This window comes from Cryptomeria japonica, chromosome 5, assembly GCF_030272615.1.
Source record: "Cryptomeria japonica chromosome 5, Sugi_1.0, whole genome shotgun sequence".
Taxonomy (NCBI): domain Eukaryota; kingdom Viridiplantae; phylum Streptophyta; class Pinopsida; order Cupressales; family Cupressaceae; genus Cryptomeria; species Cryptomeria japonica.
Window position 1 is genome coordinate 621,539,387 of NC_081409.1, and position 22,617 is coordinate 621,562,003.

Here is a 22,617-nt window from a genome sequence, read left to right on the forward strand (position 1 = left end):
AACGATCCCCTAGGCTAAGGGTGGGACGGATGCTAATGTGGATGGTGACACTAGTACATTTGGGGCTGATTTCTGATGGCCTATCGTCGGAATTTCGACTATTTTTCGTCAAACTATGGTAGGGCTTCCTTTGGTGTTGGGGTCGCCCTCCTAGACATTTTTCTACTACTAGTAGGTGAATCATTGCTCATGTGGTCAAATTTGTTGCTACTCATCCTCCCAAAGGAAAACCTCATCCCCTTTCTTCTGCCAAAACCTCCCCCGTGGTGGTGTGTGGCTAAGATGTGGTTGAAAACATTGGCTTCTACCAACATTGTGGGTTGGTGTGCATATTTGTTAGGTTATGGCCTTCTCTCCCTAATCTCCATCATTGGGTGAGTGATTTGTGCAAGCCTTTGGTTGTTGGTAACATTGAGATTTACCCTTGTGTTAAGGGTTTTTCATTGCTTCTTTTGCTTCTCCTAGTGCTCGTGACTTGGTGCTAGGTAAGTTGTGGGCTTGGGGAGTCAACTCTCTCTTAGTCAAGCCTTGAACATCTTCTTTTAATGCTCATACAGAACCACTCAACATGCGTCTGGTTTGGGTGCATCTTCCTAACTTTCCCCTATAGCATTCCTGTTATGAGGCCATTGGTAACACTATTGACTGATTCCTTAAGGTTGATGATTCCACATCCTTCATGGGTCATTATACATTTTCTCACATTTTAATCGATATTGACATCTCTATGGCTCTCCCAAGGATGTGGTTCTCATGGTTGTGGATAGGTCATGGATTTAATTGTTGGACTATGAAGGGCCTCCCCTTTCGTTTTTGGAGATGCTTCTCAACGAGTCATCTAGCTTCGGATTGTTCTTTCTCTCGCCATAAAGGTGCTAATACTTGGTGGAAAGATGCTACTGCTGACATATGACTATCACAGCTTCTAATTCTGATGATGATTCCACACATACGAATGGGGAACACTCCTTGCATAAGGTTGTGCCTCTGAGTGCAGATGTGACCTATGTTGGCCCCATGGTCGCTTTTGGTGTGGCCTCCTCCGTCCTTGAGACTTCTTCTCATTTTGTTTTGATTCTGCAACAACAGTCTGTTGCTGATGAGTATACTCCAGATGTTGTTCTACAACAACAATTTGCTCCAGATGTAGACATAAACGCTAAGAGGATCTCCCAACTTGATCCTTCTTATGATGTTCCTAATAATAGTATTGCTTGGATTGTTGTTTGTTGCAAGCGGAAAGGGAATTCTCCTCCGCCCCTTCCCCCAGCCCCAAACTCCTCTTAATCGAGTCCTTTTGGGTTGTTACTAGTTTGGCATGCCTTTGATAGTGGTTTTGTATTATTGTTAAAGGCATATCTGACCTGAGTTTGTCTAGGGTCAACACTCTTATTTGTTGCCTTTCTTTTTTTCCACCTACGTGTTGTTTGTATATAGGGCCAACACCCTTGTTTTTCCCTTATTTAATCACAAACATGTTACTTTGGATCTTGTACATCATTATATTTTAACCTTTGCAATAATTAGCAAATTTGGTTGTGTCATGATTTAATAACTTTACATTTGGATCACATTGATGTAAAATCAACAATATAATACTAAATTGTTAGTTTAAATTTGCTTTTATGATCTTTAAAATTCTTTATAAGAATGAAAGTGTGTTTTCATCACATTGGCTTTTTACACATACCAAATATTTTTCCTTCTTTCTAACTCTTTATTTTGGTAAGAAAGTTTGGTTATAGTTAAGGTGGCAAAAAATTTGTCTTCATTAAATATAAGTTTTAAAATATGTTTATGTTGCACTTCTAGTTTCAAATTCTATCACATTGGTAATTTATTAATATCAGAATTTCATGTCTAAGTTTTTCTTGTAGTGATTATAATTCTATAATAATCAACTAAACTTGATTTCTTGTTAATAAGAAAATCCAAATGATATCAAGTAATGTTAGTGATTAAATTGAGGCATAGATGGAATTAAATATTTGAAGTCCCTATCAATCTCTATCTTCATTAGACTTTGTGTGGCCTATATCGAGGTTGTAAATTGTGTTGTCTTTATTTCACATTTCTTAATTCTCTAGAAGGGGATGAATTAATTTGGAGAGGGTCTACTATCGGAATCTTGCTACTTCAAAATTTGGATCTTTAGGAATCTAAATTTAACTTGCTCCTTTTTGGGTTAAGCTTTGGCTTCTACAATTGATTCCTAAAATAAAGATATTCTTTTGGCTCTTAGTTTAGTATAAAATTCTTATTCTTGCTAATAATATGAAGATAGGATTTGCTATTCCAAATAGTTGTGTACTTCATGAAAGGGCATAAGAAAATGCCTATCATATGCTTTTAGATTGCTACCTCTACAAAGGTTTGGGAATACCTCATTCCCCTATTCAAAGTTTATTGGGTTATTTTGAATACTACTCAAGATTTCATGGAACAATGGGTTTTGCTTTCCTACAATACTCTAATTCTTTTATAGACCCTTATGCTACTCCATGTAGCCTAGGGTTTGTGGAAAGAAAGTATTAATAATTTTTTTTGGAGAAGAAAGTTGTGGCTAGTAGAGTGGGAGATATAATTCGATCAAAAAAAATTATGACAGGGATAAAAGAGAATACCTCCAAAGCTCGAAATTTGGGTGCCTCTAATGCAAACTTACAGATAACTACAGCATGGATCCTAGCTTTGATATATATACCCCTATCAAATAGTTGAAATACCAAAGAATGGGGGTGGCTTGGACCTCCCATCCTCACAATTGGAATAAAGAAACTTCAATGTGGCCTCAAAAGGTGACTCAAAATTGGTAGGTGGTGGTGTTCTTAAAGATTACAAAGGAAAACTTATTGTTATCCACTTGGGCCAACAAACAAACCATTATGCAAAGATCACTATTGTGTCCAATGTCAAACAAATGGCTTATCAAGCAAGTGTTAAAAGAACTTGTAGTTGAGGGGCATCCTCTAAATAGTATTAAATGCCTTCAAGGCAAGCAATCTTCTAGTTGGATTGTAGATAAGATTATTAATGATGTTATCATTTTAACAAGGAATTTGAAGATGTTGATTTTCCACATCTTTTATGAAGGTAATAGAAGTGTTGACTATTTCATTAGTTGGGAACTTCATGACAAAGGGATAACTAAATTCAATATAAAAAATGCCTTGTGCACACAAGCAACTAGATTGATTAGTAATAATTGCCAGAAGTATAACACATATCACCTTGTGGAGGAAAAATATATTAAAGATCAACCAAAGGTTAATCACATCACCTTTAAAGATGGTTAATACTATTCTAGGCGAACACCACCTAGTGAGTTCTATTATTAGATGCTAACATTTCTTTTAGAGAACAATTGCAAGACTATGTGAGACAAAGCTGATAATAATGAGGAAAAATTCACTAAGTAGCAATAGGGAAAATTTCAGTAAGTGGCAATACGAATTCCACAAAGCCCTCTTCTTACAGTGGGATTTGGAAGAATGAGAATGAAGGATTTTAGCAAGCGGAAGGTTGGCACCTTATTTAGAAAGATTAAAGGGGTATGATACAATTGTGGCTAAAGCCTTCACTAAGGAGTGAAAGGAAAGGGAAGTCTCAATGAAGGGGATTTGATGTTTCATAACGAGGAGTTTATTCCACATGTAAATGGGTTATCTATGGAGGAGATGGAAGTGTTCAAAGAGAAGAGGGTTGACGATGAAGCCGTGGCTACATTTCTAAAGATTGGTGCAAATAGTTAAATTACATTGTGTACACAAGGAACTCTCTCAAACCATTATGAGACACAGTGGTGTATTGCATTATGAGGTATGCTAATCTCAAAGGAAGGTTTATACCAATTTATGAGTTGTGTTAAACCATTTAGGCACAAAATGAGGGTTATCTTAGTTAGCGTATTCATAACCCACCAATTAGTCCTCTCCTAACCTTAAGCAGCAATTATCTTAACATGTATGGGCCTAAAGGAAACACTAGGAAAAGAATTGTCTACTTGTTAGCCATGTCATCCCTTATCTTTGGAATATTGAATATATTGTGAAAGCTCCAAATGTAGTGCATTTTGTCAATTATTTGGGACTCACGCGTCTACAAGCTTCATCAACACTTTGACTAATTTCTTACAAATATCGTCTGAGAAATGCATAAAAGGAACGTTGCATACCTATTACAACAATATCACCAAGTAGCATGTCTATTAGTAACTTCCTCCATTATCCAACTTTTTCCCAAATGTCTATTTTCAGTCTCTTGCAAGATTCTTCAGCAATTAACGGAAGCTTGCACCAATTTTGTGCTTTAAGAGGCAACCATTGGTCTAAATCATCAAACTTTTTCCCAAATTTCTATTCTCAGTCTCTAGAATGTGTGTTGCTTGTAGTGAAGTAAAAATTACAAGTAGAATAAACTTGGTAGATGATGAGCGTGTAAGATTCTCTTGGAATATCAACAATCTTGGAAAAAATGGAAGGCACGGTAGGCCTTCATAAAATCAATAAATAAGTTTTAATTTTTACATGAAAAATTGAAGGCCTAACAGCCCTATGGCCTCCAGGACACAAATTGTGGTCCGGTCTCTAGGCATGTATCACATGCACTTTTTTCACAAACACACAATTCAAGGCATTAACAACACCATAGAAGCAAGCCCAGGAACTTCCAAGGGGGATTGAACCCAACTCATATCTGTATTGTGGCGATACTCCATCTCTACCACTTGGTGTACATCCAGATGCTACTGTTCAGAAGTCAGTATTCATCAAGCCTCTTATGCAATTTTTGCAGCAGTCTAGAACACACAGTAGGAGGTGTAGCTGGCCCACACATGAGATAAATAACATTCCCAAGAGGTCGCAGATAAACTCCATCATCACGAAGCTTTTGAACCAGTGAAGTTGCTGACAACGACCCATACCTGAAATTAAATAGCCAACCAGATATATCACTTTCTATAAACGTATTGTATTGCATAGAAACAAAGTGATGGCTAATAAAAAATCTGTCTGTATCCAACTTGAATAGATGGAAATTAGTTTGTCTGCAACTTGAATACTAGAATTTACGACCGTGTGCTCAGCAGGAGAAAAAAAGGGCATACCCAGTATTAGATTCATCAGCCTGGAGCTCAAGTGCACACAGTGTTCCTAATGCAATAACTCTTTTGACAGATGAATGTGCTGATAATTCTGCCACAAGTTTGCTATCCCACAACTGCCAACAACACACAAAAGGTGAGAATTAACTATAATGCTAAACAAGACATAAAAAAAAATACATCTAGATAGATCTCAATGAAAAACACCTCTACTAATCGGCTTCCATTTGAACAAATGTTCTGATTCATCTCTGCATCTCTGAACCAATGTATTGCTTTAACAGCTGCTGCACATCCAACAGCATGTCCAGAATAGGAATGCCCATGTAGAAGAGCAAAAAGCTAAAAAAAAAGTCTGATGTTAAAATTAATAATTCATCTTACATGGACTCAAATAAGAAGATTACTAAACCAACCATAAGTAGATTAACTTGGTGGCAGTGAATAGTTTGACAATACAAATCATCAAAATCAGAGTGATCGGTAAAAACTTATTGCATTTGATAAGGCAACCACTTTCTGATATTAGGCTCAAAACTACATGAAATAAATCTAAACAGAAAACCTAGGCAGGACGTTTTCTCTAGCGTTCATGTTAGAAAACCAGCAAATATTATCTCCTTATCTTAAAATGTTCAAAAACAAACTCTTGACATAACTATAATAACAGATAATTTATTTTATTGAATAGAGTGTAATTGCATTATTATAAAAAGGTAGTGAGATGCAAAAACCGCTGAGAGAATAAATTAGGAAAAGAACATTAGATGGAATAAATCTGAACAGAAAACTCAAGAAAGACCTCTTTCTAGGGATCAAACATTGAGTTATTTTTTAATCTACATACTGTTCTCTTGAGACTACAAAAACCAGAGAATATTTATTTCCTTGCCTTAAAATGTTAAAAAACAAACACTTTGACTTATTAACAGATTTTATTATTAATTGGATAAATAATATAATTGCAGTGACATTGTAAGGTACTGGGAGAAATGTAAGAACTCCACTGAGAAAATACATCAGGAAAATAACAGTACATTCGAAGAGATAAAAATCTAATGAACGTCTACTATATAATAGCTATAACACCAACAGTGAAAATAGTACTTTAGAAAAAAACTTGACTCCATGAGTGTGATGATAAGCAACCCTATAAACATTAAAAGCAGAGGTAATATCAGTAGTAGATGAGAACAAGTAGAGTATCTTTATGCTGGACCATGGTGGTAAATCCAATGCCCTCTGTTGTCACGATACCCAGGATATCTGGAAATTCTGCTCTCATGGTCATGGTTTATGTAAGCTCCTCCCAAAGACCTTCCTTCATGTTGTCTGGTATGTTTTATCATAGATCTAAAATTTTCACAGCAATTGTGCTGGCAGAAAAAAGTGCAGTTATTTGCTGGTGTTTATGATGCATATCCTTCACTAGTTGGCACTCTTTCTTCTCTACAGTGAGGATTTCCTGTATTAATTATGCTCCCCTTTGGAGAAAAATAGCTTTCATGAAGAAGATCGAGAGATCTGGTCTATTTGACCAGATAATCTTGGAGCATAATCTGATAAAGGATTGTACACAATCCCTAATGGCTCAGTTATGCCTTGCCTAAACTATCAATATACATTATAAATATTGCAAAGTCATTCATGAAAACATTGAGGTAAACAAACCAAAAGGCTTTACATTCCTACAAGCAAAGCTAAAATTACCAAGGGCATGGATTTTTCTAAAGAAACCTTGATAACACCTGATGAATCATATACACCTTTAACAATTTTATGCCTTGTCTTTACCATCTAAGTTACTGGTTCGCTCAGGAAAACTCCCGGATATATGTACAGTTTGTTCCTGGTTCAGGTACTTGTGGATCCAGGTAAGGTCTGCAGAATAGACAACGAATCATCCAGGTTTGCTTTGAGGACTGAGGTGAATCTAAGATCTTTCTGCAATACCTGAGATAACCCATTGGGATTTAGTATTTTAATTTTTCTTTTCCTTTTTGACCTTTGAGGTTGAATATTCAACCTCAAAAAATGAGCCCTAATCTAAAAAATTGATCTCTAAAGACTCGAACTTAAAAATAAACTCATTTTACCTCATTTGAAAGCAAAAGGCACAGATAAAATACACTTTCAAAGTTTCCATTCTTGCTTGCCATTGCACAAATAGAATTGAAGATTGGTCATTGAAGGTTTCAGAGCAGTTGGATTGCCATTCTTATGAATGTGTAACAGCCCAATCACTGGTGTGATATTCGTGGAGGAAAATTTTTAATGGAGATAAGTTTTTCTTTTTGTTTTTAAGAAACAGACTCTTGTTTTTATATGTTTAAAAATATTACGTGTCCATGTACATGTGGTAGGGGGAATGTCTTCTTTTCCAAGTTTGTTGCTTGTCATAAGGACTAGGCAGCTAGTTCTAGCTCCATGAGCCAACCCCACTTTAAAATAGACCCAAGCTCACCATTGTGGGGATACCCTTGGCTTTACAATGGGAGTGATGTGAATAGTCAAGCTCATACAGTTGAATGAAAGCCATTCCTATGGTACTTTTGGAATGAGCATCAAATTTTGCCCAATCAAAAAGGATTTAGCCATGCCAACATTTAAAGTGCTGAAATTCTTTAGAAAGTAGAATCAAGTAGAAGCGATAGCCCAAAGAACAAGTCATCCTTCAGCAAGGACGGGATCTTGAGCAATAAGGCCTCCCTCTCCTTCCCCATCTATTCTTGAAGTTGTGGTAGAGTATTACCCATTTTTGTCTAGGCATCAAGAAAAGTCCATTACACATAAAATAACATATGGGACCATTGCAGAAGCCATTTCAAAATCATGATGCTCCAAAAGGGTACAAGGGCCTAAGTTTTGAGTTGTGTAGCACCTTATTGCAAAGGTGGTAAAATTTATAAGAGAGAATTGTGCTTAAGACAAAGGTGTTCATTGTTTACAATGAAAAGAAGGATACCAAAAATCATCCCTTAATCAATGGATTGCAGTGTCCCCTAAAAGAACAATGCTTTTGAAATTCGTGAATTATGCAGGCCAGCTAAATGATGCACAATTTAATGTTAACATCCTCATAGGGGCCATTAAGGAAGTGGGGCCTAATAATGTTGAATAAGTCATAAAGGAAAACACGAAAGTTTTAAGTGGTTCATTTATTGGCTGATGTCAAAAGCTCACAATCAATTGTAAGAAATAGCGAAACGGCCGTAGGTGCCATTTTTTCAAGGTAAAAATCACAAGTTCTTTACATAAATTAGCCCTCCCACGTTTTCACCCCTTTTTCTTGCTAAATCAGAATTTTATTGCTAAAATTTGAAATAAATCATTTAAATTGCAATTTAACCCAATGTTTGATGGGTTTGGCTGATTGTCTTCAATATAAATACATATTTATTGTTTATTTTCCTTATTTGCATGCGATTATTTTGATGAGTCAAACAGTTTTGAAGCTACTTTTTCCGTTTTTTGAAGATTTCTAAGGCAAAGCAAGCTGGGTTTGATATTGGAACAACTACAAACACAGTTTCACCCTCATTAGCGGGACATTTTTTCAATGTACTTCCTCTATATTTATAAAAAGGAAATTATAAATTAAAATATGCTACTTTTTTAGAAAAATGTGTAATGATGAGGATGCCATTGTAACCACAACCCTAACCTAAATGTCAACACTTTTGTTTTCGGTTAGGTTAAGACCTTTTTTTAGCAAAATCTCTAACCCGAACTCTAAAAGCCATTCTTTTTCAATGTAGATTTAGGGTTTTTTATAATAGAATATTAAAATAATGTTATTTTTAGTATTAATGCTCAATAGTGTATATTCTATTTTGGTTAGATCGTCTTCGATCTTCTCAGCAGTTTCTTATTAGAAACTTGCTATTCTTGTAAATATCCTTGTATTATTTATGAGCGTCTTGCTCATTCTGATTTTGAATAAATTCTTTGAAATCCATTGCGTGTCTCGCATTGTTTTATGGTATCAGAGCTATAGGAGAAATTTTTTCGAAAATTTTTTAATCCTAATTTCCAATTAGTGGAAATTTTCGAAATTATTTTCTGGAAAAAATTCATCAAAGTTTTTTGCCTAGCTTCTGGGGTTGTATCGTCGCGTTTTTTTTTCCCGCGACCTGTGTTCTCGACGTTGCAGGGTTGTCGCGTTTTTTTTCCCGCGACCTGTGTTCTCGACCTGCAGGGTCGTCGCGTTTTGTCGCGACCTGTGTTCGCGCGACCTACAGGGTCGTCGTCTCCCATCGTTTCGTCTGCAACCTCCTACACTGTTCCGCGACCTGCATCATTCCCTCGACGATCGCGGCTCTGTCTCCGGCGGTGCCTGCGGCCCTGTGCGTGCTCTGGGCTGGTTTCTGTGGGTTAAAACAAACCGCGTGAGGCCATCTTTACTGGTGGTGCGACTGTATCTTCTTCCCCGTGCCAAATTTTTTTCGGTCTGCAGATTTTCTAGGCGTTTCATGGCTTCCACGACCCTGAAATTTTTCGATTAAGGTGTTAACCTTTCAGTTTTTATCGAAAATCAATTTTTCTTGCAGATTCTTGGTGGGTTTTTCGAACACGAATCTGGGTAGTCCGTTTTTTCTTGGGTGTCTCGATTTTCGTGCCTCGGTTTTCGAGCCGACGGATCCAGATTCTGACAGCAGATTCCTTCTGGGTTTTTTGCATGCATTTCTGGGTTGTCTTTGGATTTTTCTGGGTCAGCCAGAAATTTTTTTCGGAAACGTGCAAATGGCTTCTCTCACCAATCTGATGTTGGAAGGCAGTCAACGCTTTAATGGTCACAATTACAACATCTGGAAACAGCGTATGTTGACCATTTTTGAATATAGGCATCTTGACCAACGTGTTTTGGGAAAAGAGCTCAGTCCTGGTACACCTGGTGCAGACCAAGATAAGTTTGATGAACGCAATCAGGAGGCAGTTATGCTTCTCATACTCTCAGTGACTAATGATCAGTTACCGCAGATTCCTTCCGGCAAGACAGCTTCCGACATCTAGAAGCATCTGAAGGAATTGCATGAGACATTCGACAAGAGCCGAGCATTCTTTCTAAAGAATCAGTTGTTCTCCATTATGATGGACGAACGTATGTCCTTACGGGAACACCTCACGAGGATTAAGGACATTCGAGATCAGCTCGAAGCTATTGGTCGGACTATGGAGGAAGAAGACATGGTAGTAATCACTCTGAAAAGTCTTCCGAAATCGTATGAACACTTCATTGAGACCCTCAATATTACTTCCACTAATGTTGATCTGAAGTTTTCAGAATTGTGCACCAAGCTTCTACAGCAAGATCGCTGGAAACAGCAATTTGGTAGTGGTACTACATCAGCCTCTTCGGAAAATGCCTTCACAGCTCAATCCTTTCAGAAGGATAAAGGCAAATTTCAGTCCTCTCAGTCTTCTCAGCAGAAAGGCTCTTCTCAGACACAGGATGGAGCTAAGAAGAAGAATGTGCAGTGCAATTACTGTCACAAGTACGGCCATATGAAGAAAGATTGCCGTCAGAGGCTCGCTTCTGAACAAAAGAAGCAGGGAGGGTCACACCAGAAGGCGCATGTTGCTGAACATTCCGAGCAGAAGGAGTCTGCCTTTTATGCCTTTATGGCTAAGAGGTCTTCAGATCATGCCAGGTCTTCTGCTTGGTACATCGACTCTGGTGCATCACGTCACTTTTCTCATCGGCGTGACTGGTTTACAGACTTCTCACCTTTCAGTGATTCCGTTGTATTTGGCGGAGGTGAGGAGTATACAGTTGTTGGCAAAGGCACTGTTCAGATACAGTCTGGTGGCAGGACTCTCATTTTTCTAAATGTGTACTATGTTCCTGGAATGGAACTTAATCTGCTCTCTGTCAGCCAGATTATGAGGAATTCTCCTCAACTAGATGTGGTATTCAGTGCTCACAAGTGTTCCATCATTGATCGGGAGACTCGTCTTACTGTTGCTGTTGGTCTAGAGGATCATGGCCTATATAGGCTTCTTGACACTGGTGATTCTCCGGAAGTGGCTCTGGCAGCTCGTGTTTCTCCTCTCAGCACTTTGTGGCATCAGAGATATGGACATCTCAACATTCAATATCTCTCTCAGCTATCTCGAGAGGGACTTGTTTCAGGGTTACCTGATATTCAAACTCAGCATCTTGGAGTATGTGGCGCCTGTCAAGCTGGCAAATAGCATCGGACTTCATTCACACATGGAAAGTCTTGGCGCGCATCTAAGGTACTTCAATTACTTCATGCTGATATTTGTGGTCCTATGAATACATCTTCTGTTACTGGTTGCAAATACTTTTTGCTTATTGTAGATGATTTTAGTAGAAAGATGTGGGTGTACTTTCTTAAACATAAATCAGATGTATTTAGTATCTTTCAGAAGTTTAAGTCCTTTGTTGCAAAAGAGTCTGGACATAGTATTATTACTCTTAGGACAGATAACGGGGGGGAATTTTGTTCTTCTGCATTCTCCAACTTCTGTGATACCCATGACATCAAACGCCAGTTGACTACACCCTACACTCCTCAGCAAAACAGTGTTGTCGAGCGTCGCAATCGTACGGTTGTTGAGATGGCTCGCTCTATGTTACAACACAGGAGTGTTCCGAATAAGTATTGGGCTGAAGCAGTGTTTACTATTGTCTACCTTCTTAACCGTTCTCCTACTCAGGCTGTTAAGGGGAAGACTCCAGAAGAGGTTTGGTCTGGTCGGAAGCCTCAAATCAGCCACCTGAAGGTTTTTGGTTCTGTTGCCTATGTTTGGATTCCAGATGCTAAGCGCTCCAAGTTGGATTCCAAAAGTCAGAAACTCATGATGACAGGATACAGTGATCACCATAAGGCCTACAGACTGATAGATATAGACACTGAACGTCTTATCTTCAGTCGTGATGTTGTATTTGATGAAGACAGAGGATTCTTTCAGTCCCCTTCTTCTGAGCAGAGTTCTGAGGATCAGCCTCACAGTGTTCTTCTTCCATTAGGTTTGCCTGATGGGAGGGATGATGCAGAATCTATTTTCGATGATGCACTACCTGAGTTCCCTCCGAAGAATAATCCTCCTCTTGCTGCTCTTGTTCCTGATCCTGAGTCTCTTCCAGCTCCTCCAGATGTTCGCACTTCTACTCTCCAGCCTAAATGGTGGGCCAAGACCATTGGTGATCTCAGGGATACTGAGCTCATTGAGGGTAGAACCTCCCGTAATAAGAGCAAACAGCAGCATATAGTCAATTTTGCTCTCATGGCTAACATACACAATGTTTTGAGCCTCAGACATATTCAGAGGCTAAAGGTATACCTGAGTGGGAACAGGCTATGGAAGCTGAGTTCCAGAGTCTTCAGAAGAATCACACTTGGGCCCTTTCTGATCTTCCTTCAGGAAAGAAGCCCATTAGCTGCAAATGGGGGTACAAAGTAAAATACAAAGCTGATGGAACCCTAGACAAGTATAAGGCTCGTCTTGTTGCTCGTGGGTTCTCACAGAAAGAAGGCATTGACTACGAGGAGACTTTTGCTCCTACAGCCAAAATGAGTACCATACGGCTCGTTCTTGCCTTGGCAGCCCAGTTCAGTTGGAAAGTCCATCAAATGGACGTCAAGAGTGCCTTTTTGAATGGTGACTTACAGGAAGAAGTCTACATGACGCAACCCCCAGGATTCAAGGTTGCTGGTCAAGAACAGAAGGTCTGTAGATTAGTCAAAGCACTCTATGGTCTGAAACAAGCTCCTCGGGCTTGGTACATGAAAATTGATAAGTACCTGACAGATCATAACTTTCAGCAGAGTCCATCTGATGCAAACTTGTATATCAAGCATTCTAGTAATGATATTCTGTTTGTGGTTGTCTATGTGGATGACTTTATCATTACTGGCAGTTCAGCACATTTGATCACTGTGATCAAACAGGATTTGTGTCACACCTTTGATATGACAGATTTGGGACTTCTACATTACTACTTAGGAGTTGAAATCTGGCAGACTGAGAATAGTATCTTTCTCTCTCAGTCCAAGTATGCCAGAAGTCTTGTGGACAGATTCAGAATGCAGGATTGCAAACCTGCCTCTACTCCTGTGGAACCCGGGCTCAAACTTTCAGCTCAGTCATCTTCACCAGTTGTGGATGAATCTCTGTTCAGGCAACTAGTGGGCAGCCTCATCTATCTTACTGCCACTAGACCTGACATCAATTTTGCAGTGAGCTACATTTCACGCTTCATGACAGCTCCCAAAGCTGATCATTGGATAGCAGCGAAGTGTGTGCTGCGTTATGTGAGTGGCACTCCTGATTATGGACTTCTGTACACTCGGAGTTCTGATCCTATACTCAGTGGTTACACAGATTCTGACTGGGCAAGTTCGGTTGATGACCGTAAGTCTACAGTAGGGTATGTGTTTAGTTTGGGATCTGGTGCTGTCACATGGACTAGTAAGAAGCAGCAGGCAATGGCTCTCTCCTCGACAGAAGCAGAGTATCGGGGAGCAGTTAAGGCATCTTGTGAGGCGGTTTGGCTTCGACGAATGATTGCGGATATGCATGTCTCCAAGGCAGGTCCTACTCCCTTGTTCTGTGATAATCAAGGAGTGCTCAAACTCGCCAAGAATCCAGTCTTCCATGAAAGAACCAAGCATGTGGACACTCATTGTCACTATATTCGACAGCTGGTTGAAGACGGATCCATTCAGTTGCTGTATGTTCCTACCTCGAAGCAGCCAGCAGACATCTTCACCAAGCCCCTTGGTCCTGATAAATTTGTAAAATTCAAGGGGTCTATAGGTGTAGTTAATAGATTGAGCATTAAGGGAGGGTAATAGAATATTAAAATAATGTTATTTTTAGTATTAATGCTCAATAGTGTATATTCTATTTTGGTTAGATCGTCTTCGATCTTCTCAGCAATTTCTTATTACAAACTTGCTATTCTTGTAAATATCCTTGTATTATTTATGAGCGTCTTGCTCATTCTGATTTTGAATAAATTCTTTGAAATCCATTGCGTGTCTCGCATTGTTTTATTTTTAACAAAGATGGCGTGATCCTAACCACAAATGTTGATTGTTTTAAGCATTTAGCATTAGGGTTTTTGTTAGCAAGAAAAGCCTAACCCTAAAAATTGAAAAATCCAGCATAAGATTTTAGGCTTTTTATTAAAGTCGTTACCCTAACCATAAACACTGAATTTTCCACCATTAAAGGGTTAAACCCTAACCATAAATGTTGATTATCTAAAGCATTTCAGCCGAAGATTTAATTTCAACATTTATCCAAAAATATCATTGTAAAGTAATAAAAGTTGTAAGGAATTAAATGTACTCAGCTACAAAAAAAAAGAAGTCCTTAACCACCTCTATAGAACCAAACACAAAATTCAACAAGATTACCCTGTTGTACCTTGGGAACTGATTCCCAAAGGTATATTTGATGACTATAGAGGTTGAAGCGATAAGGAAATTGTACAAACATTTTCTAGAATTATCTTCTCTTACATTTCTTCTCTTTTGTCTCTTCATTTGGTGATGTGACAATTGGTCATAATCTAGCATAGTGGGATCACAATTTTAGATAGGTGATTGTGCCTACATGCTCTTGGTTGCCCTTTGTGAGCAAGTTTACACTAGATAGACACAAGTCTTTGTCATTCCATTTCTTTTACTATCACTCTCTTATCTTGTGCTCTATTATCATGTAATATGTCTATTACATACATTTGGGTACATCAAAACATTTGAAATATTGAGACATTTTGTATAGTGAGAGAATTACTCATCCATATGATCACTCTTCCATGTACCTTTGCATATATAGGAAGGTGTGGCATATTGGATAGTTTGGCATTAATGATCTAGTTATATTGAAAGGCGAAAATGCTATGATTGTGTAATATCCCCTTTTCCACTCTAGTTTGTTTTGGGGGTTGTTGGCCAATTTCGAGACCCGTTGGTCAATCATAGGTAGAATTAGGGTTTCCTATTTTCTAGGAGGATGTTTTCACATTTTTGGCGGCTTGCATATTGGAGTTTTACAATTTTGATTCTGGATTCCTTCTGGATTTTCAGAAAGCTTCGCAATGATGGTACATGCGTAGCAAACAATGGAGTTTGGTAAACTTACTATTTTTAGTAAGTGGGGGCGAAGACAGCTCATTTTTCTGGGTTTTCAAAGAGCTTCACGATAGTGTGACATGCAAATGAATCTGAAGACTTTTCCGGACTTACTATTTTTAGTAAGTTGTGACAACTGCTCAGAATGTGGTTAAAATGCATTTGGACACATTATTTTTAGCAGGGTTTCAACATGTTTGTTCAGATGGCTATTTCCGGTAGGCCAGTTTGAGTACTTGGTCTTACAGCATTTTTGGAGCTATTTTTGGCAAGTCTGAGCTTATGTCAAGCGAATTCATAGTTGAGGGAAAATATTTTATAAGTATCATTTTCAAAACATAAGGTGGGCATCCATTTTGGAGATATTTCATTTAAAGATTATAACCTTTAGAGTGTCCAAGCAATAGTTGATTTTGGCGTCCCTTTTGGAGGAATATATGATTTAAAATAAAAGCAAATATTATATTGCTTTGGGCGTCCAAGTTGGCATTTGACTTCATTTCGTTTCATGTCAATTTGGAGGTGTTGTGAAATATGGATCAAAGAATAATGACAGCAATTCTGGAAGACTAATTGTCGTAAGTTATTGATCGTCTCCATCATTGAATCCGGTTTAAATACAAAAGGAAAGGTTGCCCACGTAGGGACATGTCCATACGTGGTAGTTGCCATGTATGGACATGCCCCTACGGAGGCAACCGTTCATAACAATTAGTTTGTTTATGTTTAATTTCCGAACTGCATGCTCCGTTAATATAATGCGATCGAGAATCACATGGGCAAGATAACTATCGTGCCCACCCACTGTGATTTCATCGCAGTGTATACAAGGTTTATGTCCATCTGCATATCGGGACTGTGTGTTAACAGCACTCTCCAAAATGACTTTCAGGCATTGATCATACATATATAATAACCGATTTACCATCAGTTAGATTCACGAGGGCTATATCTTAACACTCCCTCTTAGCAGGAGTGGATCTAAGTAATTTTCTTGGGAGCATATTCTATCATGACTTCCGACACAATTCGGGACAACATTTAATATAGTCTTGTCATGACAATAGACTCACTATCATGATATCCGGCTCAGTCCGGGACAATCACTTAAGAAGTCAATCATGAGATGATCACATACTTTAGGATCAAGATATCCAGCACAGTCCGGGACAACAACTTAATGTAGTCAATCTTGACACTTGGTCAACTATTGTCAAGATCGTCACCTTGAAATAGTAACCTTAAACATAAGAAGATCGTCATCTTCTTGAACACAGTCAGAATATTGCAATATACATTTTATTTATTTATTCATAAACAAATTACACATGGTAGGAATTTCATGCTAATAATCTCAATTATAATCTAGTCATACCAAGTTTACTTCTGAAGTATTCTATCTTCAATCTTGCAAGTGGCTTGGTGAAGATATCAACATTTTGTTCTTCAGTACTGATGTACACTAGTTTTATGACGTTTTGATCTACCATATCTCTTATGTAGTGATAAGGGATCTCAATATGTTTGGATCGATTGTGAAAAACTGGATTTACTGAGAGCTTGATACAGCTCTGATACCATGTTGTGAAATATGGATCGAAGAATAATGACAGCGATTCTGGAAGACGGATTGTCGTAAGTTATTGATCGTCTCCATCATTGAATCCGGTTTAAATACAAGAGGAAAGGTTGCCTACGTAGGGACATGTCCATACGTGGCAGTTGCCACGTATGGACATGCCCCTACGGAGGCAACCGTTCATAACAATTAGTTTGTTTATGTTTAATTTCCGAACTGCATCCTCCATTAATATAATGCGATCGAGAATCATCGTGCCCACTGTGATTTCATCGCAGTGCATACAAGGTTTATGTCCATCTGCATATCGGGACTGTGTGTTAATAGCACTCTCCAGAATGACTTTCAGGCATCAATCATATATATATAATAACCGATTTACCATTAGTTAGATTCACGAGGGCTATATCTTAACAGGAGGGAGTTGAATTTGAATTTGGAGCTTCAAAGGCTATAAATAAAAGTGTTGGGCTCTTGCTTTTGGTATCCATTGCTTATCATAACGAAATGCCGACGAAATCATTCCAGACTCTTGCTTCGAGGAATGCATACCTCCTAGCTTCCTTCAATTTCATGCTTGAAAGATAGCCCATAGCTAAATATTGTGACTATTTCTCACTCAGAGTAGATTGAGCTTATTGAAGATGAAGTTATTTGATGCTTTCTGATTTTGGAGTGTGTTTTTTCAGTTTTGGAGTTTGTTGGTTGCATAGAGCTGAAAGTGAAATTCGTTCATAAGTCTCTGGGAGTCCATTCGCCACTTCTGGGTATTTTTCCTATGTCTTCCTTTGTGTTAGGCGATTCATTTTGCGAAGTTGCTTGGATTTTCTAGAGAAAATTACCCTACTTCCCAAGCCGTACCATGTTGGAGAGTGTAATAGTAACTGTGCAGTGATGTTTTGATCCGAGTTGCAGCGGTCTATTGGTTTGGGAGTGGACGCCTTGTCCCCTGGGCCCCTTTGCATTTGATTTCACGTCATTCAAGGTTGCGTGGATGAAGTTGTGAGCATTTAGGTGAATTCTAGTCTTGTTGGTCTGTATTTTCAGATTGTTGTTTTTCATATCAGACCTGGGTTATTTACTTGTTTAAGTACTTTTCATATGCTGGATAGTTCTTATTTGTTAGAGGATTGATTCCTAACATTTTGGAGTGTTCGGATATCATTTTTCTATTGTAATCTGCAAGCTAATGCTCTCATTGTAATGCCAAATTCAGTAGTACTAATCAGCCTTTGTTTAGTTGAATTTTATATTTTGTATTCCCACTGAAAAAGTGGGAGAGGATGGCCTAGCTGCCTATTTGTTACTTTCAGAATTTTTCATAGTCCTCCTGCCGAATAAGTGGTTGAGTGATTTATTTCCATGTTCGTAATAACTGTACTCCCACTGAATAAGTGGTTGAGTGATCTATTTCCATGTTTGTAACAGAGTTCTGTGACTCGCCATGACTCGCGAAAACTCGGCGAGTCACGAGCCAAGTGACCCTGGGCAAGTCCTGGGTGGCTCGGACCCAGACTCGCCGAGTTTTAGCCAAGTCATGGCAAGTCACATGACTCGGTGACTCAGCTCGGACCCGGCGAGTCCCGAGTCCATGACTCAATCGGCGGCAGCCACCAAAAAATTTATTAAAAAAAACACATTAAAAAATGGTTTTAGTTGTTTTTTTTTTTCATTTATATTTGATTCTAAGTTGTAAAAGGCATCTCATTTCATTCTATTGAAAAAATAGGAGGAGAAGAGTGAGTTGTGAAGAAAAAGAAGAGAGCATAGTAGGGCAACCAGCAAGGAGGAGTAAAATTTCTTCAACAAATCCCATTGGGGCAGTGTAATACTTGCATTTGGTGAATCAAAAGCTTGTTAGAGAGGATTGGAAAGAGGATGCATTTCATTTCAACCTTCTTATAAGAGGTAAGATTGATTTTTTTTTGGTTTTTTTGGTGTTTTATAAGCAAAATTTACTTTTTTTTTTAAACATTTGTAATATGTATTCATTTCTTTCAAAGAAATCAGCAAACCCTACAATGTACATTTTTTTTCTATGTTTGAAAAAAAAAAAATGTACATTGTAGGGTTTGCTGATTTTTTTATGTTTTGAAATGAAAAAAACAATCTACATGGTAGGTTTGCTGATTTCTTTGAAAAAAAATGAATACAAATTCTATTACATTGATTTTCGTATCAAAATCAAAACATTGCTATTACATTTTTTTTTGTATTAATTTATAATTTAACAATGCACAAATATTCAAATTTTTTTGTAATTGTGTCTTATTCCAACAACCTTCAACTTTTGAAAACAATGTCTAGTTCCACTCCTCGTAGAACAATCCTGGGTAGAAAAGATCCAGCTTGTAAATATCAAGGTTGCACGGGTATGGGGGTACTTGGAGACTGGTGCTGGTACTGGTACAGCTATTTTTTCAAAATAGGAGACGTGGGTACTTGGAGACGCCAATTTCTTTTAAATATAATTTAATAATTTATAGAAATTCTGAAAATATAATGACATTGAACATTAAATATAATATAATAATTTAGTAATGGCTGTTGCAACGTTATAAGAAATCCTTGTGACCTGCTTTTGTTTTGAGCATTGCTTTTTTTCATTTGTACTAAAATTTGATTATTTTGTTGCCTGTTTTTTTTTTAAACATTTGAAGGTTTCCTTTTTTTTTGTTTGGCTTGGAGACGGTGGGAGACGGGCGGATACATTAGCGGGAAGTCTCCTCTCTATGGAGACGTTTCCAACCAAGTTTCTGGTGTGGGATACTGTAATGTCCCCTTTCTAGCATTCATAGCATGATGTGTCATTAGCCTATTTCCCCATGGTCCCATAGGCTAACCAGGACATCAAAGGGACTTAGAGGCCATTTGACCTAGATAGTTTCAGTTGCAGGTTTCTCTAAGGGGGTTTGAGGGAGTTTTGGGCATACTTACTATTTATAGTAAGTCGTTCTGGACATGATTGGACATCCTGTGGCAGCAACATGTCGATGGTAAAAGTTTAAAATCGTCAAGAAGATTCATTTATTATTGATATGATTTATTTTGCATTAATAAACCCATTTTATAATTTTAAATTTAAATATTTAACTTTGTTAATGCTTAGACTATAGTTCGTGGGAAATATTTAAATAAAAGAGTCCCCTTTATTTTATAATACATTGGAGATATAAGTTACATAAAGGGTGTTATGTTTTATCCGACATTGACAAAACGAAGGCATTGGTTTTTGTGAGAACATTATAAAAGAGGTGGAAGAGCTTCCATTGAGGCAGGCTTGGTTGATTGAGGAAATTACTTGTTTAGTTTGGAGGAGATAATCTTCCTAGGGCTTTGAGGACGAAATCCCTCTCAGCTATCAATCTCCGCGCTGTTGCAATATACAGTCTGGGGGTTTATTTGGTGCTTGTAAATCAAAGAAGACTAATATGCAAAGTGAATGGTGAATGGTGAATCGCTAAAGTGCGTGAACAGTAATCTGCTACAGTAACGCGAATTGGTGAATAGTGAATCCGCTACAGTGCGTGAACAGTAATCGCTACAGTGGCGTGAACAGTGAATTGCTACAGTGACATGATCATCTCTCGCAGCAGCTGAGAGCAACCATACAAATCTGCAATGCAGTGACCGGGGTACCATATAGTGCTGGAGGTGCGAAGACAAGGTTCAGATATGTTATTGTATTCTTGATAATCTTTATCATGCTGGAGCAGAAAATTGGTATGCAAAACATTGTGTTATTCTTACTTATTATTGGAATCGAACTAGACATTGGTTGTTAATGAATTTTGAGAACTACTGGTGCCTTGAATAATAAATAGGTACATCTGCTGTTAGCTTCAATTTATTCAGTAATGAAATAAGTTTGTGTACTTTGGATCCTACATTATTATATACACTTATATCCTATCTTAGTGAGTAGCAATAAATGAACATATACATCTGCAAACTGAAAACCAATCAAAAAATCAATAATCAGCTTGTTAGTAAACTGCTTGACAAAATTACAGTGAGTGAAAGTCACTAAAATTGGTCCAGAACAGGAGGGTACTTTACAAATACGCGTCCAAGTCTCTGGTACGAGTACCCAGGGGCTGGGTACGAGTACCCATGCAACCTTGGTAAATATACTAAACCTTTTCCTGGGCAAAAAAGAGGAGAGGTAAAATGTAAATTTTGCAAAACAATCTTTCATGGAGGCATAGATAGATTGAAATGCCACCTTGCCGACATACATGGCCATGATGCAGAGCCTTGCAAACTAGCACTTCCTGAGGATATTTGTGAGTGCCAAGTGCTACTAGAGACATTTGAGACTCGAAAAGAAATAAAGAAGAGGCAAAGGGAGGAGTTGGCTCAGGCTAGCATTGGTTGTGTTGGAGAGGCTTCTTTCATGCCTCCATATCGTCCTAGTGCTAGTGCTAGTGCTTTTGTTGCCGGTAGTGCTAGTGCTTTTGTTGCCGGTAGTGCCAGTGCTAGTGGGAGTATCAACAAGAGATATGGAAGAAGGGTTGCACCATCATGACCGATGGTTGGACTGATAGGAGAAATCAAACGCTCCTAAATTTTCTTGTTTCTTTTGCAAGAGATTGAATAACTTGAATTTTTTTTAATGATTCGTATTTTATTTTTGATTTGAGATTTTATTGAATGATCATTGATCACTGATTTTGCTTTGTTTTCAAATTTTAGGTGGCACCATATTCATGAAGTCCATTGGCGCTTCCGCACATTCTAAAAATGCCACTTACCTATGTGAGGTTATAGAGGAGGTCATATATGAAGTGGGTGAGGAGAATGTAGTACAAGTGGTGACCGATAATGCAGCAAATTATGTTGCTGCAGGTAAACTTTTGATAGAGAGGCACCTATCTATATTTTGGTCTCCATGTGCCGCCCATTGCATTGACCTCATGTTGGAGGACATTGGTAAGATTGCATGGATCGGGACATGTGTAGAGAAGGCAAAAAATATTTGCAAATTTGCGTACAATCATGCATGGGTCCTTAACTTAATGAGGCAATACATGGGGCAGAAGGAGTTGGCTTGTCCTAGGATCACTAGATTTGCCACTAACTTCATCACACTACAATCCTTGATTCGGAGTAAGACAACTTTGAGACATATGTTTGTTGGTGAGGAGTGGACTTCCTTATCCTATGCTACGAGTGATGCAGGAGTTGATGCCGCAGATTGCATTTTTGATGAGCCAGGCTTTTGGACCCCTTGTGCTGAGATTGTGAAGGTAAAATTTTTAAGCATTCTACAATATGTTTTAAGTTTTAAGTTTTTATATTTATTCGTATTTTTATTTTATTTGCTTATTTTCATTCACAATTTCACACTTACATTAACTAATATTAGATATTGTTTCACAATATTTGCAGTTCATTGAGCCCTTGGTAGTTCTCCTACCTATTGCTGACGGGGAGAAGCCCGCAATGGTCTACATATACGAGGGCATGGATAGGGACAAGGAGGGCATCAAATCTGCCTATGAAGGGGATGAGAGTAAGTATCGTCCCATTTGGGATATTATTGATAGGAGATGCCAGGCCCGGCTTCACAAGCCCCTTCATGCAGCTGCTTATTACCTCAATCCGGCATTCCATTTCCGCCCTGATTTCAAGGCGGATGAGGAGGTTCTTAGTGGGCTCTACTCAGAGATAGAGCGAATGGCGCCTGGTCATAGCAGTAGTATAATCCAGGAGCTAGAGGCCTTTTCTAATACAGAAGGGGAGATCTTCTCTCGTCAACTTTGCAAAGAAAATCGAACAAAAATGCAACCAGGTAAAATGTATATTTTAAGAAATTAAGA

At 38.2% G+C, this 22,617-nt stretch overlaps 1 protein-coding gene across 2 annotated transcripts in view; it reads right to left on the minus strand.

The window, feature by feature from the left end:
- Positions 1–4,367: 4,367 nt before the first annotated feature.
- Positions 4,368–22,617, minus strand: part of LOC131063774 (bifunctional dethiobiotin synthetase/7,8-diamino-pelargonic acid aminotransferase, mitochondrial) — a 228,178-nt gene continuing 209,928 nt past the window's right edge. For both annotated transcript variants that reach the window (XM_057997706.2, XM_057997705.2), the window contains exons 12-14: positions 5,312–5,446; positions 5,108–5,220; positions 4,368–4,924 (exon numbers count right to left, since the gene is read on the minus strand). In XM_057997706.2, the coding sequence (XP_057853689.2) occupies positions 4,759–4,924; positions 5,108–5,220; positions 5,312–5,446 (414 nt within the window). In that variant the 3' untranslated portion in view covers positions 4,368–4,758. The remainder of the gene's footprint in view (positions 4,925–5,107; positions 5,221–5,311; positions 5,447–22,617) is intronic.